The 15874-nt window shown below is 54.0% G+C and overlaps 3 protein-coding genes across 3 annotated transcripts; 1 reads left to right on the forward strand and 2 right to left on the reverse strand.

Annotated features, from left to right (window-relative positions):
* Window positions 1–306: 306 nt before the first annotated feature.
* CGCA056_v000960 (uncharacterized protein) lies at window positions 307–1023 on the reverse strand (the record flags this gene model as incomplete). The annotated part of the gene is made up of 1 exon (XM_037316221.1): window positions 307–1023. One exon carries the CDS (start codon window positions 1021–1023, stop codon window positions 307–309), a length of 717 nt encoding a protein of 238 aa, XP_037184664.1.
* An 8271-nt stretch (window positions 1024–9294) lies between these two features.
* Window positions 9295–10966, reverse strand: kamA (L-lysine 2,3-aminomutase; the record flags this gene model as incomplete). The annotated part of the gene is made up of 5 exons (XM_037316222.1): window positions 9295–9582; window positions 9631–10181; window positions 10238–10425; window positions 10476–10642; window positions 10703–10966. The coding sequence occupies 5 exons, from the start codon at window positions 10964–10966 to the stop codon at window positions 9295–9297; spliced, it is 1458 nt and encodes a 485-aa protein (XP_037184665.1).
* A 2062-nt stretch (window positions 10967–13028) lies between these two features.
* MCH5-1 (Riboflavin transporter MCH5) lies at window positions 13029–14354 on the forward strand (the record flags this gene model as incomplete). Its single annotated transcript, XM_037316223.1, has 4 exons — window positions 13029–13317; window positions 13372–13680; window positions 13741–13840; window positions 13904–14354. 4 exons carry the CDS (start codon window positions 13029–13031, stop codon window positions 14352–14354), a joined length of 1149 nt encoding a protein of 382 aa, XP_037184666.1.
* Between the last annotated feature and the right edge of the window lie 1520 nt (window positions 14355–15874).

Raw genomic sequence — 15874 nt, forward strand, 5'->3', positions numbered from 1 at the left:
TGTCTGTTTCTCGGTATGGCTTCCTGACAAGGGGCCGCGCTAAAGCCGAGAGAAAAAGGAAACCCGGCACTTGCTCTCAAAGGAATGAGATCGGAACGGCAGATGGTGGCTGACGCTGGAGGCGCTCCGTTGGAACATCAGGAAGAACAAGAATGGAAAAAAGGAATAGAACAACAGAAGGGATGGATGGGGTTCCGCCAAAGACAGACAGACAGACGCTCATGTCAATAATGAGAGAATGAATGCTCAGACATTGGGGGAGAGGGATAGTGTAAGACATGAGAGGGACAAAAGACGACAACATCATCAACACAATTCATAGCTTACCTTGCGCTGAATGGCCTCGGGCAATGCCTCAAACTCCTGCTTCGTCATCTCAGCCCCGAAAGAGGCTGTCGAGGGCGAGACTGGCGGGGGCACGACGATCGACGTCAAACCACCATCGGGAGGAGACAGCGTCGCTGCCGTCGTCGCCTCCCGCTCCCTCACGCCGCAAATCGTCGGAATCGTCATGTTGGTCGCCGTCGTGGCCGTCGTCTTCTTGCTGCTGCCGCTATTGGTCTTCTCGTGGCTCTTGCCGCTCCGTAACGTCCATGTCGCAGAGGCTCCCGCGGACTCGAAGCTCGTTCGGTGCAGGTACTGGTTGTGATGGCTCTTGGACGAGTCGGGCCGTAGTTCGTAGAGCGTCTGGTGATATGTTGACGATGACGAAAGTTGCTGTTGATGTTGTTGTTGTTGCTGCTGCTGCTGAGTCCTTGTTGTTGCTGACGACTGGTGCGGCTTTGTCGTCGTCGTCGTCGTCTCCCTCTCATTATTGTTACTGCTGCTGTTGTACTGGCCCAGCAGTCGCAGGTCGGGAGAGCTGTAGCCGTCGAGTCCGTGGTGCAAATAGTCCCAGAGGCCGTGAGACCGGTCCACGCCATCGTCGCTGGTCCTGCCGCCCGCCGCCGTCTCCGCCGGCGCTGTCGTCTTGCCATTGTTCTTAGCGCCGCCGCCGCCTCCAATCATGAACAAAGGCGCCATTGTCGCCGTTGTCGCTGCTGTCCTTGTCGTCGTCGCCGTCGTCGAGTCCGTTGTCGTTGTAGCTGTCGACGGGCAAGTGGTTACATCCGTAGCCGACTCGTCGAAGCTTGACCGCGCAGACGAGTAAAAGGAAGGGAACCGGGGAAATGAGTCGTAGTTGGTGGTGGTGGTGGCTGTGTGGTTGTTGTGTATGTTGCGATCGTCCTTGGTGGTATTATGATTCTTGCCGTTGGTGTTGGTGTTGTTGGTGATTTCGTTGTCAAACAGGAAAACAGACGAACAAGACGAACATGAAAAAGATGATGATGATGATGATGATGATGATGATGATGTAGTGCCAGGAACAATATCAACGGGATCGAGAGAACAGGACAGAGGGACCTGGTCGTCCGCGTCCGCGTCGTCAAGGAAACTTATGAGCTCATGCCGGTCCACCAGCATCGCTGCCGCCGTCCAGGGCCCCCGAGGTTGGCGGTCTTGTCCCTGGAGCCGATGCTGCGGTCGCTGCTGCTGCTGGCACTGCTGCCGCTGCTTCTCGTCCACGGCCCCCGGTCCACCACCACCACGCCTGTGAGTCGACCGTGACAGCGGTGATGGGGCCCACGGCACCGCGCCCATCACACCTCCTACACGCGCCAGCGCAGCCTTCATTCGCCCTCTTCCCTGCTGTGCTGCTGCTGCTGTGGTGCCTCTTCCGCCGCCGCCTTTCCTCCAGCTTGCTTTCTTCTTCTCGTCCTCCTCCACCTCCACCTCTTTCGTTGTGCAAGTCGTGGGTATCGATGACATCCACCACAACTTCTTTTTTCCCCCCAATCGCCTGTGATCCTGTTACCTGGGCTTTGGGGGGGGGGGAGCCACTCCAGAGTGCTCCGCCAGCACCAACAAGCGGCTGCCGAATCCGGTATTGAGCTGAGCAGAGAGACCCAGGGGCAGACCCTGTCCGCTGGCTGAGGGTCCGGTTGGGTAAGGATGGTGTAAAGGGGGCTCCACAGGCTCGAGAGGAATGCGAGCCAAGGGTCGAAATATAGGACGGAGCAGGGGACAAGGCGAATAGAGTAAAGGTAAGGTAAGAAAAAGTATGGGTGGTATTAATCCACCGACAGGGCTCTGCTCTGTCCGTGTCTCTGTCTCTTCTTTCCAACGGAGTCACTCTGGCCCCGGGCGGCGTGATGTGATGGGGCTCTCGAGAAGGGTATTGATAATGATGATCACCAACACTTTAGGCATGACATGCAATCGAGGGGATGATGCCTTGAGCGAGGGCAAAGCCTTTGTTCGAACGGCCACGGCCAGGTTTTACACGCATGTACGGTCTTTTTGGCGGGGTGGTGTTGCGGCGCAGGAGAGAGGAGATGGGATGGCAGGCATATATGATACTTATTGTTCTCATGTATGTCTGTCTCTCCCTCTACGGAAAGGCCGCCGTTCGGCTGCAAGATGGGAAAACCAAGCACAAAACGGGACCAGATGACACCACACAGGCGCGCGTACAGCACACATTAACGACGGCAAGCCATATAAAGCAAATATATGTAGAATATCTTCAACGGTTGCAGGTTTTCTGCGATGGCAAAGCACGTAACGAGGTTATGGATGGTGCGGCTTGTCCAGTCGCACAACATGTCCCTCGCTCCCTCACCCTTCCATGTCTCGCGGAGCCGTCTGGCCGTTGCGGTTCCCGAGACAGTCATGATCTGTCGTCGAGCTCATTTACCGCACACCTTAAGGCTTGCCGTGGCAGGGGCAACTTTGATATGCTGGCTACACAAGAAACCAAATCGCAGAAAGCAAAACCCGGCCGCACATCCATCACGCGAGTCTGTGCGTCCTTTTCCTTGTGTCTGTGTGACTGTCTCTCGCTCTCTCCCGTGTCTCTCGTTGTCCCTGGGTATCAAATCAATCATCCCCCATGTCCAGCCCGCCCCAGTGCCGCGCCGCGGAAGGCAGTCTGTCCGACGGCACAGCAAAATTACCAGCAGAGAGAGCAAATACAGGTTCCAACTTGTCAACTCTTGACAGCGCCGCCGCCGCCTCCCCCCGGCCGTTCTATTTTTTGTGAGCCTTTCTGGTCTAGATGGATCGGAAACCCGGCAACTTCCATGTTGAGCAAAGTTACACGAGAAGGAACGAACCCTCCCCCCCCTCATCGTCAAGAGCGCGATGACCGGAGAGACTCGAGGGGAATTGGACCAATCATCGGAGGAACTTCGAGGGCCACCCGTGAACCCTTGTCGCTGGGCGATCATTGGGCATGGACGTCGTTCCGCCAAACACCCCTAAACATGACATTTCCAACCACGGAGGAGGCACAATCATCCCGAGCTCTTGTATCCGTACGGCTCCCTCGTTATCGTGTCACCGCCCGTTGGCGAGGGATTCGTGCTTCGACGCTTTCCCGCAATAATGTTGAGCACAGATCAGAAGCTGCACAGCGAGGTCGAACATGAGACGAGACACACAAAACACACAAAACACAACTCTCTTTTTTGTTTATTCTCGATGAACGGACGAGAGAACCTGCAATTTACGTGTACATGGGGGCCAACCCTTGCGCTGCGTTGAACCAACCGCCCGCAAGCAATGAGGCAAAGACGCAGAAGCAGACTGCTTCGTTCCTGCGTGCCTGGCGCCTACGGGATGTACAGGGCCTGGAAATGGGCGAATCATCGGTAGACTCTCGTTTCCTCCCCCTCGGACCCCAGTCTCTCTCTCTCTCTCTCTCTCTCTCTCTCTCTCTGGTTCTCCTCACTGCTTCGGCCCCCACAGACATCTCACTCATCGCCTCAAGCTCGACAATTGTGACGAGGCTCATGATGAACCCCGGTCTGGGGGCCCGTTGACAAGCGTCAGCACAAGTCCGAAGCGTTAGATTTAGCACCCTAATTTCTTCGCCTTCTCTCCTCTCCGTCCGCAGCGTCAGCCTTTCTCCTGCTATGGCTCCTCTGGCTGCGGCCGCACGGCGCGGGCATATTACCACAGACGGTATCCCGCGGGGTGTCGCACCTCCGAACCTGTACTATGTAGGTCTCGGTGATATCAGAACGGAACTCGAATGATGAGCAGATGCAGTATGGCAATTCCACTCTATCGAGCGTCATCCATTATACGGGCGACACCACCACAACCTGCCGCATCGCGCATGAAAGTCGCAAGAGAGAAGGGCGGCACAGGGGGCCGGCTGGGAGAAGAAAAGAAAGCGTCCCCCCGGAATAGACGGACGCAATGAAACCTCAACCACGATTGCTGCACACTTCCCGCCCGCTGAAGCGCCTGCCTTTTTCCTCGTGTTGTATGTACGTATGCACGCCTACCCGATCGGAACCTTGCCTTGGTTCTGCCTCTTCTTGGACGCAAGGTTACAGTCGACCGACGCGCCGGGCGCTCAGAACACGCGACGAAGCCCCCGAGATGGAAGATGCCTCCGCGTAACCCCCTATTTTCTTCTGTCTCCTCCGACGGACGGAGCTTCGGCATATCAGAACTGGCGTTAAGACAGCAATTGCATGACGACGATGTGTATGCTGGATGCACTGCTGCACCGCCCCCAAGAGGTCGCTTAAAACACAATCACACAAATCACACAGGAATCATCATGCGCCCTATATTCAACCGTCCATCGAATGCAACCCCATCAGTTCGTCGCTTTTCCTTCTGGAATGATTCATTTCCATCCCACTTTTTCCGTCAAAGCAAGCCCATTCTCCCTCTCCCTCTCTATCTCTCCGGCGTCTTTCCATCTTTGCCCTGTTCGTGCCTGCATCCAAATCCATGAGTCGCTCCACGGCGGGGGGGACCCTATATCGCTGATCTTATACGGTAGCGAAAGTCTGTCACCGGACAAAACCGTCGACCCACGGGGTCGGAATGGGACGACAGCACCACCGGACGAAACATCATTTGTTGATGATCTCTTTAGAGACTTTAAAGAGGTTTAAAAAGGGAAACGTTTGAATGAATCGGCCCCGATGAGGTGAAAACGCATAGAGGGACCCTCTCTCTTCACAGGTCCCGATACCACATTGATTCCCGAAAAGCAGTGGAGGCCGTGATTAGCCTTCTTAAAGTCTTTATGCAAGGCACCTGCCTTATATCCTCAAAGTCGCGATGGACCTTCGTTCGACAAGCTTTCCCGGCCTTTCTCGCACATCCTCATCCATGAAAGGAACACAGACAGTGATCATCCCAAGTCAACGCCAATCTGTCCAGGGTCCATCTATGCTTGAGTCGAGCTCGCTCGAGGCCTAGACCCTGCCCCGCGAAACAACTTTGGGAAACATCCGACGATACGAAACAAAAAAGAGCCTTTCCCCAAAGTGTCTGTGAGTTTCGCGATGTCCAGATAATTAAAAACGTCAGTGACACCCGTCATCCGATTCACACAGAAACGATGGGGCCCGCGCACGACTCGAGCCTCTGTCGCCATGGGTCTGGCCTCGGCCGAGGACGACTCGATTGTGTTTTCTTGCTCTCCCCTGGTCCAATATTTTCCCATTTCGCGTTAATTGGCAGCTACGTATCCGTCGTTCCATGATTCCGTTGTCTCGCTGAATCATCGCCTTCAGCGAGTGCCCCAGAAAAATCCAGGCCCTGGAAATATTCCCATGCCAGAAAGTCCAAGCCGAACAGCCGGGCTGGAGCTTGTTCAACGCTATGCACGTGAGGTTCACCATCTCGGGCTTCACATCTCTCTCTCTCTCCACTGGGCTAAACCCTAATGAATACAGACCCGTGCGTGATCCATGCGCCGTCGTCGCCGGCACATAGAGAGAGAGCAAGACACGCGAGGTCTTTTTGACCTCAGTGTTTCATATCTACGCTTTAAACTGCGTGTTGTTTATGACATATTGTGAAAAGTAGGTCTAGAGCCTCAGCGTCAATCTAAACTAGCTTCGCCGTTGCCATGTCTCCCAACCCCATATATCGGCTCCCCCCTGTTTAGTCGGCCCCCCGAGCTAAGGTGGGATAAGGAACGAAACAATCTGGAACTATGAAACCTGCCGAGAAAGCTTGACCGCTTCCTCAGGAAAAGTCCCCCAACTGCGAAGTGCGAAAAAGACTACTACTACTACGTCGTCGTCGTCACCACCGAGAGCATGGAGCTCGGCGGTGTACGCAATATACAGAACACGCAGAGAGACTTTTTCCCGCACGCACACCGCAGGTTCGGCTCGTCCCAGAGCCGAATTTCCAGAGAGGGGTTCTTCCGCGTGCAATCGACTGGGTACTCGAAACATGACCGACGGGAACTCCGAGGACGAGAGGGAGACAGGACAGGATTCGCCTTGTTTTGAGGCAGCAGGATCCAGATTAAACCGATCCCGGGCTCGAGGAAGCAAACATTCCCTCTACATCCAGCATCATCACCGCGCGACGCGATGGGGGGAAGGTCATCCTTCATGTCGCGACAGGGACCGGAACAAGTCGTCATCCATGTGTTTCCTTTCTTTTTCCTCCGTTCTACTTCTGACGCCGAAGCAGCTGTGCCTCTCCCGGAATGAAGAGTATCAAGGAAACACCGGGATGGTAGCACAGGCACGCCTCTCGGCGGGGGCTCAATATGTGTCGTTGGCAGAACCTACCGTCGGCCATGTTTGGTCTCCCGCGAGGCTCCGACGACCTGTCATGTTTGAGATCTCGCCAATCCGCATGACAGGGAACAAAGAAAGAGGGTTTGATCGTCACAATCCACGAGGGCTGAAAGGCGGTGTTCGGGGTTTGTTTGGGGCTGAATGGGTGCAAGGTCACACCCGTCTCTGTCTCAGGCGAAGCAAGGTTCTTCCGCTACCAGCTGCCACAACTGAAAGAAGAGCTCAAGGCGAGCAAGCAAGCATCACAAAGGTAAAAAGGACCTCGCATCGTCGTACAATATCTTGTGCCTGTGACATGCGGTCGCTCAACCTAGGTAGAGCCATGAGAGACAATCAATGGAAGATGGCCGAGTCAGGGCCTGCTCCCAATCGAGTCTCTTCCCGCTGTCAAAAGGGCAAACTGATTCGGACTGGGGCAATTGGCACCAAGATCACAATGAAGAAAACAAATGCTCAGGTTCATCATGTCCGCGGGTGTGGCTTGTATTATGCAGCGGAGGCCCGTAAACACCAAAAGAAGAGCCTAAGAGAGCCCTTCCCGCTCCCTCCCTCGACAAGCCACATCTTGCCTTGCCCTCTTCGTCCAGCACTCGACACGCGAGTGGTCCAAATCCGCTGTGGGCACGTTTTATGTGCTGTGGCCGCCAACTCCTGGTCCCCTGCAGCAGCAGCAGCTGCTGCTGCTGCTGCACCGGGGGAAGAAAGGACCGCGCCTTGGACCAAGGTAAGACGCGGCAAAGCGCTTAAACGACATGCCTTTTTACCACCAAAGTCGCGGCGAGAGAGTCGTACAAATATGCGTCCAGACAAACATACATGACCACTTTCCGCCGTGTCCCGCGAACTGCATGTGTGTTTCAGAATTCTTAATCCCATCCTCTCCGAACTCCGTCGTCCGTTAAATCCTTGGTTTTATGTACGTACAAGGATGAGTGATGCGTGGTTGTGCAACGACGAGATCGAGCCAGACTTACTTACACAAGCACATGTCACGAGATGGACGACGCAGCCAGCAGTATCCGTACCAAACAACCAGAAAACCAAGTTTAAAAGAGCCAATCTCGACTTCATCTCTGCCGAGTCCCCGCCCTCGGCGTCCTCCGGCACGTTACACCAAAACGGGGCTCCTCCTCTCCCCAGATGGACTGCGACTTCAATATCTCCGTCGAGTGCTACGCTGTGCCGCGCCCGTGTTTCTATTTCAGAAATTCTGCCTTTCCCAACACCGTGGGGTCGCGTCGCGCTCGCTAGATTTCTTTCGAGTAATACTGCTACTCTACGAACAACCTAGGCTGGCTAAACCAGAAAAGCCCCGAAAACCGTATCCCCGGGAAACCACCTGAACGAGATTTGAGCCGCTCCGCCGAGCGTGCTGGACCATCTCATTTCGTGGCTACCGGAAATATGGACTCCCAGATTTTGGTCCCAACTCCACGGGGCAGAAAGAATAAGACGGAAGGAAAAGGTGGGAAGAACCGTTTGTTTCCCCACCACTACCAGCTCGCCTCCAACTTTTTGAGGCTCATGGAAGCATTCTTCTCCGGTTCGCTGGGTTACGGGGACTTTCTACGGCGGGAGATTTCCACGCCTGTCAAATCTCGCTCCGGAGAGTGAGTAGTGAGTGCATGGGGAAAAGTCGAGCCGAGGTTTTCCAGCTTACTCTTTCTTTCCGAATGTATTGCGTTTCGTTGCTCAGTTGACGACCGATCTCGTGGGCTCTTCTAATTGCTTCGTGGGCTGGAACCCATTCCTCCCTCGGCACCCTGCTCTGATCCAAATTTAGAGGCCGGCAGACAAGGAAACTTAATTCTGGGTCATCGTCCGAGCCGACGTCACGGTGAAGATCACGAACGTGAAATCCCCGCATGGTGTTGATCCCGGTTGCCACAGCGGCTTCTGTCTTTCAGGTTGAAAGCAGCTGTTGGTGTGTCTCGGACAGCAGCCAACGAGATACGGGGGCAGAGGAAGTCTCGGGTACGGGGTCGGCGACCAGAAAGCATTCCGAGAAGCGGTGTGCCTCTTCCAAGACAAACATGCAGTCCGACATTCCTCTTCTCGGACACACTGTAGCCGGCCCGAATCGCTGTCGAGAACTGCGAACGCATGACATCTCGCCGTCATCGAACGGTCCGAGCCTTCCCGTTTCGAATGAAGAATGGCATGTTCGTACTGTTGCACGGCAGATGGCTTTTCACCATGGCATTTCGATCAGTCTTTGAAGTATGCTGTCTTATATAACGACTCCAAAACTCAATCCTGATCGCATGCTACCCCTCAAAACTCAAGTCCCGCTGCCCTCTGCCCCTTAATGTTCGCACGCCAACAAGCATATTGACCTTACATAAGCCTGGATGCTTTCTTAGCCAATCGCCAGCCAAGACGTGACTACAACCAACATGGCCAACTTCCAAGGCATGCACATCGCCGCAAAGGGAGATGGCCAAGCCTAGACTCAGGACTCGCAACCTCGTTCCAACATCGTTCCAACAGGTGAGGTTTTTGTGAGTGCGGCAAAGCTGCTGATAGGCACTCTGGTTTACCGGAAAGAGTTTACCGGGAAGAAGCACACCTCCTGCTTCCGAGCAAGGAGACGTTACAGGACAGAAGCCGCCATCTGAGCCTCTAGATGAAGCGGTCGGTTGGTTGTAGGGGCGGCTCGCAGGAAACACGCCGCAACCGAAGCTCACGGTTGAACTGAGTCGACGGGGTCGTGGTACTCATACACCTTGTTTTGCTTGTCACGGCCCGTCACCGCGGGTGCCACATACGTCGACACACCTGTCCTACGATCGTACGATTTGAATGTGCTTGCCAACCGCTTGCCACCTCCCCCAGGAAGGTCGACCACGAACTGCGGCATCATGAAGCCCGCAATCGAACCCCTGATACTAGCTTCCAGATCCAGAATCGTCTGCAGCGGCGTACGCAGGTGCTCCGACTTCCTCACCATGTCGTGTTGGTAGACGTAGTACTGGATCGAGTCAGCGAGGCCTTGAGGCCAATGGGTTACATTTCTCACCGGGAATATGTTATTGTCCGCGAGTCTTCTGATCAGACTGGACATGGTGGCAACGTCGTCGTTGATTCCACGAAGTAGGACCGACTGGTTTCGCACCATTACCCCTGCCTCGAAAAGCCTTTGGCTGGCCCTCTCGGTGATCCAGGAAATCTCGCTGGGGTGGTTGATGTGGGTGTGAAGGGCCACAGCTTTACCGACTCTACGAGCTTCGTCCGAGATCGAGATTACGGCATCAGTCCATGGGTCGTTCCGGTCCAGAATGCGCGTCGGACAAACAGCAAGACCCTTAGAAGCGAATCTGAACCGACGGACATGGTCTATTGAAATAAGACGATTACCAATCATCTTGATATGTTCAGGCATGAGTTGATACGAATCTCCCCCGGAGACGACAATATCTTGGATCTCTGGTGTGCGCTCGATGTGTTGGAAGACGGCCTCCCATCGTGCACGCCCGGGCTTGAGGGAGGCTTTTGCCACACTCTCCGTATTAGCACCAACTGCGTAGGAGCGAGTGCAAAATACGCAATAGGTTGGACAGACAGAGAGAGCTTCGGCATGCGGTCAGTCACGCTGCAGATGCGGGAGGTGTATCTCATGCACTCACGGAGGAACAGGGCCTTGTCGGGATACCGGTGAACCAAGCCATTGACGGGGGAGTCGGCTTCCTCTTCCAACGAATCAAGCGTCAATTTGGGGTGATCTGGCTGCATTATGGACTTCGTAGGTATGAATTGGCGGAATATGGGATCGTTTCGCGGGTTGCTCCAGTCGATACGACTGAGGGTGTATGGCCTAAGCGACTAGTTCAGTCTGGATTCCAAGAATTCTGGTGAGTAGCTTACATCACTCTAACAGACATGGTCGCTTCAGAAACGCCTTCAAAGATATCCGCTATCAGCTTTTCTCGAGGTTCCATTACACCACTTTGACCACGAGCGGGAATTAGCTCTGGCAAAACCCTGTCTAGGAATCGGCGCAGCTTGTTTGGCCCTTCGACCAGATTCTTCATCTAAGATTGGCCGTGTGTCAGCTATTGCCATCGGTCCAGTTGCGGCATTATAACACATACGCTCCATCGGTAGCTGATGAACTCGGCTGTCGAGACATCCTCCCACCCTGGCACTCTACGCCAGAACTGGTCAACCTGCTCCGGAGGTGGTCTCGCAAATGGTGTGACTGGGTCAAGTACCGGGGGATCTTCCACAACCCTCTCGGCAAGCGCAGAATGGGCAGCTCGAACACGAGATGAAGTCCCGACCCTGCGGAAACCATGTATGTGACAGCCACGAGTCGGGCGAGTCACATAAGCTTGGAGGTTACCTACGAACCTCATGTTGATACAAGCCTGCATTGGCTGCAGGAAATAATCAGAATATAGGCTAGATTGGCTCGGAACTGTCAAAAATGGAGATATCTGGCGATCGGCTCTGCAGTTGTGCGGTTTGGAGTGGCAGCGGTAGTGTTTCGACATCAGCTGCAGTCAACTGCGATATGGCTTCGGCGCGCTTCGAGCTAAGCGCGCAAAGTGCGAACTGGGAACCAAAAGACGGAGATACTGAAGGTGGAAAGGTGACACAAGATGAAAGAGGTTGAGGAAAGATATGGCAAGTCTGGGTGAGACACGCCAAAAGAAGGACGGCATTCATGAGGGATAATCTTGGAGCTATCGCCGTATTTGATATTCCTCCAGTACGACTGGCCACATGACGAGCTTTCCCAAAGTTCCTCCCAATCATGAAGGAAGCTGCGGTGTAGAAAGAGATCAACAACAAGCGAGGGAAAGCAAACACGGGGTCGGGGGACCAAACATGCGCTTCCAGGGTCATTCCTTCAGCAGCCCGACTCGGACAACCAACTCGACGGGTAAGCCCTGCCCAACCTACCTAGCCCCGCCTCACTCGTCCACGCTCTACGCCCTTGTCACTTCTACATGTGAATAAGTAACACAAAGGTACGGTACCCACCAACAACTCTAAGTAGGCGCTTGCTAAGATTTGGTTCGTGGCTGTCGTACAGATCTTGCATGCGCATCCTTCCTCGAGTTGGGCACGTCAACGTCTGCCTTCGGTTGAATCCTATCGAGCCACGTACATACCCAAGCAAGCTGCTCATTTTGCCAAACAATCTCAAGACATTTGGAACGAAGGCCAAGCAGAGGCAAGGGCATGGAACCTGGGCAGACGACGGGCATCTGTCCCAATTCGCCACCTCTTGCACAAGCAGCATGCCTACTACCTTGCCATCACGCCTACACACTTTCTTCTTCTTCTAGCACCCAATTGAGAACCATTCGCATATATCCCGGTTCCATAAAAAGCCCGCACCATCAAACGACGTCGTCTCATTAGCTACCAGGCGTCTGGTCGACGCCCACTAGCTCCCCACCTCCCTTGACAGCAAGCATTTCCAAGACATTGGAAGACGATCGAACCAACTCACCGAGTCGATAGACGCGGGTCCCGACGAATAATTTCGTCAAACACAAGTCTTTATTCATCCGCTCGAATGGTGAATGCAGAGATATTCAGCCGCATCATCCCAACAAGGACATTCAACCGAACTCTGAAGCAACGTTGGCTCTCGGTTGCTATGTTCAGTCACAACAAACAGCCGGCTTCACCAGATGAGGGGCTCGTCTAAGTTGGTCGCTTCTCGTGTGGCCGAGTTGCCTAGCCTCCCCACGGCAATGGGCTTTGAAATCCCCCCTTGGCGCATTGCCCTCCGCGCCTCCGAACCAGATGGGACTCCTCCATCAACCTGTGATTTCTATCACATAGACAACAGACCGACTTGAAGACTTTGGTTTCTCATCAACTTTCTTCGAGAACTGAATATGATAACTTGGCTTTTCTGACCACCATTGACCAAAGTCCTAGGTTGAGATCCACAGCCAAAGTTCCAACTTCTAATCATTGACGGAAGCTCCGGACGCTGGTTCTGAACCAAAGTTCTCTGTCTAGATTATCACTTCTGCGAGACTGTGGCAAGGCTTCTTGAGTATAACTCGACGATGGCCGTAAGTGTACACACGCCGACTCAGCTCACTCTACATGCCGTGTCTCAGCGTAACGAAGCTTCGGCCATGGATACCGCGTCTGAACACAAAACGGCCCACGAAATGACCGCAACACCTCCTCAAAGAGGAATAGAGTATGGAACTATTTTCTTTGGCCTGCTGTTCAGGTGTAGATAGCTGATGTCTCAATTCTCATAGGCTACCGACGCGATATCCCGCGATACACATCGATCCAGCGGACCAGACCCGGCCGACATTGCCCCAAGCTCGACCACTGTCTGTAGAATACCCATCTACTAACCAAGTACATGTCATCTCAACGGAGCCTGTAGACCGTGGCTGCAGGGCATGGTCCGTCGTGGTGGGGTCGACGGCAACCATGATCCCGACCTTCGGGTTAATGACGACGGTTGGCATTTTTCAAGTCTACTTGAAGGAAAACCAGCTTGCAGACTGGTCTAATACGGAAATATCGTGGATCATATCCGTCTTTGGCTTTCTTGCAGTACTTCTGTGCGGCCCCTTTGGCGCAGTGTTTGACAAATTCGGCCCTCGATGGCTGATGACGCCTGCTGCCACGGTGTACTGCGCATCGTTTCTCGGCATTGCTTTCAGTAGTCGGTATTGGCAGTTCTTCCTCTGCTTCTCCACCGCCGGAGTGGGTGCGGGTACGTTGATTCATCCCAGGGCGTAATCAAATGTACCTAACCTTACGGACGCAGCGGCATTGACCACGAGCGCCCTAGCAGTGATCAATCATTGGTTCGACAAGAAGAAGGGGTTGGCAATGGGCATCTGTACCATGGGCGGCGGACTTGGCGGCGTGATATTCTCAGTCGTACTTCGATTAACCACCAAACACCTTGACTGGACTACGGCCAGTCTGGTTCATCTTGCAATAATTGGCGCGTTTCTGTCCCTCGGGTGCGTCTTGATCAAGCCTAAGATACGCAAGCCTCCTCAGGGCAAGCTGTGGGACTTCTCCTGCTTCCGACGCTGGGAATTTGTGCTCTTTACCTTGAGCGTGTGTGGTATGACCTTCTCATCCCGGCTTCATGAGTAACGGCTGCCCTAATGCAGGCTCATAACAGGTTTTGAGCTGGTTCTATTTGTGGCCTGGGGTCTGCTTCCGACATACGCCAACACAGTCAAACTTGGCGACGTCTTTTATCTGACCCTTTTATTCAGCGTGTGAGTCTAGCCCTCTCTAGCCCTGGCGATTTGGGGCTTTGAGTGCTGATCACGACTCTTCAGGGGTTCTTCTCTGGGAAGGATAATTCCCGGATATTTCACCGATAGGATCGGCCCTTTCAACGTTACCATTGTGATGACGATACTCACAGAGGCGACGATGCTTGTACTATGGCTCCCCTTCGGCGATACCTCTGCATCTGCATTATACGCTGTTGCTTTCCTCCTGGGATTTGGCACCGGCAGTTTCGTCTCAACGGCGGCGACGTGTCTTGGTAGACTCTGCAACGCTGAAGACAGCGGTACCTACATAGGCTGCTGTTACGCCGTCGTCAGCCTGGCGACACTGGTCGGTAATCCTGCAGGACAAGCTGTGTTGGGTGATGGACGAAATGGCCGCACCCGTTGGACCGTGGCCTTCCTCGGACTCATTCTGATGGTGGCCCTGACCAGCTGCTGCTTCGTGCGGTGGTTGTGTATGAACAGAACATGGAAGTGGTCGGTAAAAGTGTGAGTTGAAACGGAACGACACCAGCCGTTGGACGTGGGAACAGTCGTTCTTTCTTATTTCCCTTCGACTTAACAGGGATCCAACCCTCGCTGACGATGGTGGGCTGCCGGTACGACCAAATCCTTGGCTACCCCGTTTGCCACACCGGTGAGGCACTGGACCAACTTGGTTGGTTGATGACAGCGTCACACCTACTTATCTGTTTTTCCTCAAAGCGCATCCTGCAGCCGACATTGAGGGCAGGCAACAGCACAGAGCTAGCGATGATGCTGCAGGATGAAGCGCCCATGAATCGTACGACAATGCCGGCGGCATCTCATACACCGCAAGTCGGCATACATCACGCTCTTTGTTTTCAGCTCTCGGTACCACGACAGCCCAAGCTTCCTCTAGCCCGAGCCGAGCCGTACCAGACACCCCCTTTGACCCCTTTCCGATCCCGTGCTTACGGACATGTGTGGCTGCGACACGTTCGACAGTCTTTGCCCGGATACCATCAGGCCACTCGACCACTTCAGAAAATTCTTCGTGAGCCAGACAATACATGTCCTCCTGTGTAATCGCAGATCGTTGACCTGCGGATCTGTGTTATGCAAGTTGTCACACGCGCGTATCTGAGATCCTACGGGGGACTCATCCGGGTCGCCCGCCAGGCCTGAGAGAACTGAAGCGGCCGGGGGTAACCAACGGGGTCGAGCGGTCCAAGCCCGGGTTTAAGAGTCGATGGTCCAGTTTTTCCTTGTTTTGCCAACCAACTTGCCGTTGGTTTCGCAAGAACGTTGATAATGTGATTATGCGGTTGGTGGCGGGAGCTCCGCTTGACAAGGAACAGGTCACTTGTCGAGTGGAACAAGTGGATTTCTTTTAGTATGGGGGACGCTTCCTGCATGTTGTACATACATATATTACGGTTCAGTTAATCGCTTTCGGTACGGTAGCTGCACAACAAGGAGAGATGTCCGGGGATGACCTGACAATAACGATTGGTGAAACGGAGACTTGAGCTAAGAAGGTAAACTAACGTTCTAGCCACGAAGAAAACTGCTTCCAGGCGACTTCCGACTGCTTCCAGGCTGATAACGGCCCAGGGCCTGGCCGAACCCTTCGTCATGAACCACTACTCGGATGATCATTCCCCAGGTGACAGACCAGGGAGGGGGAAGGGCAGGAAGGATCGATCTAAAAGGGCAAGAATGTCCAGGGGTGACAGACTAGCGATTGAACCCAGTCGCCAACTCGCGGGGTTTTCCGTCACTAACTTGACCCATCCCAGACCTGGAGCTGGTGAAGGGTTTCGACGATATTTTGTTTCGTGTTTCCCGTTCAGGCCATTTAACCCCCGAAAAGCAACCAAGTCGTAACCGCACCTATGCCTGTTCGGGCGCTAACTTCGAGCATATTGCATTGTCACGTACATGACATGACATGGCATGACATGATGGGCTGTAGGGGAGATGGTCGTCTGCTGCCGACATGTTCAGTATTCGGGTTCATATATTGCGTATGTTGTGCTCATTGCAGAC

The sequence above is a fragment of the Colletotrichum aenigma genome (genome assembly GCF_013390185.1).
Source record: "Colletotrichum aenigma strain Cg56 chromosome Unknown KSG_Cg56_contig01, whole genome shotgun sequence".
In the NCBI taxonomy this organism is placed as follows: domain Eukaryota; kingdom Fungi; phylum Ascomycota; class Sordariomycetes; order Glomerellales; family Glomerellaceae; genus Colletotrichum; species Colletotrichum aenigma.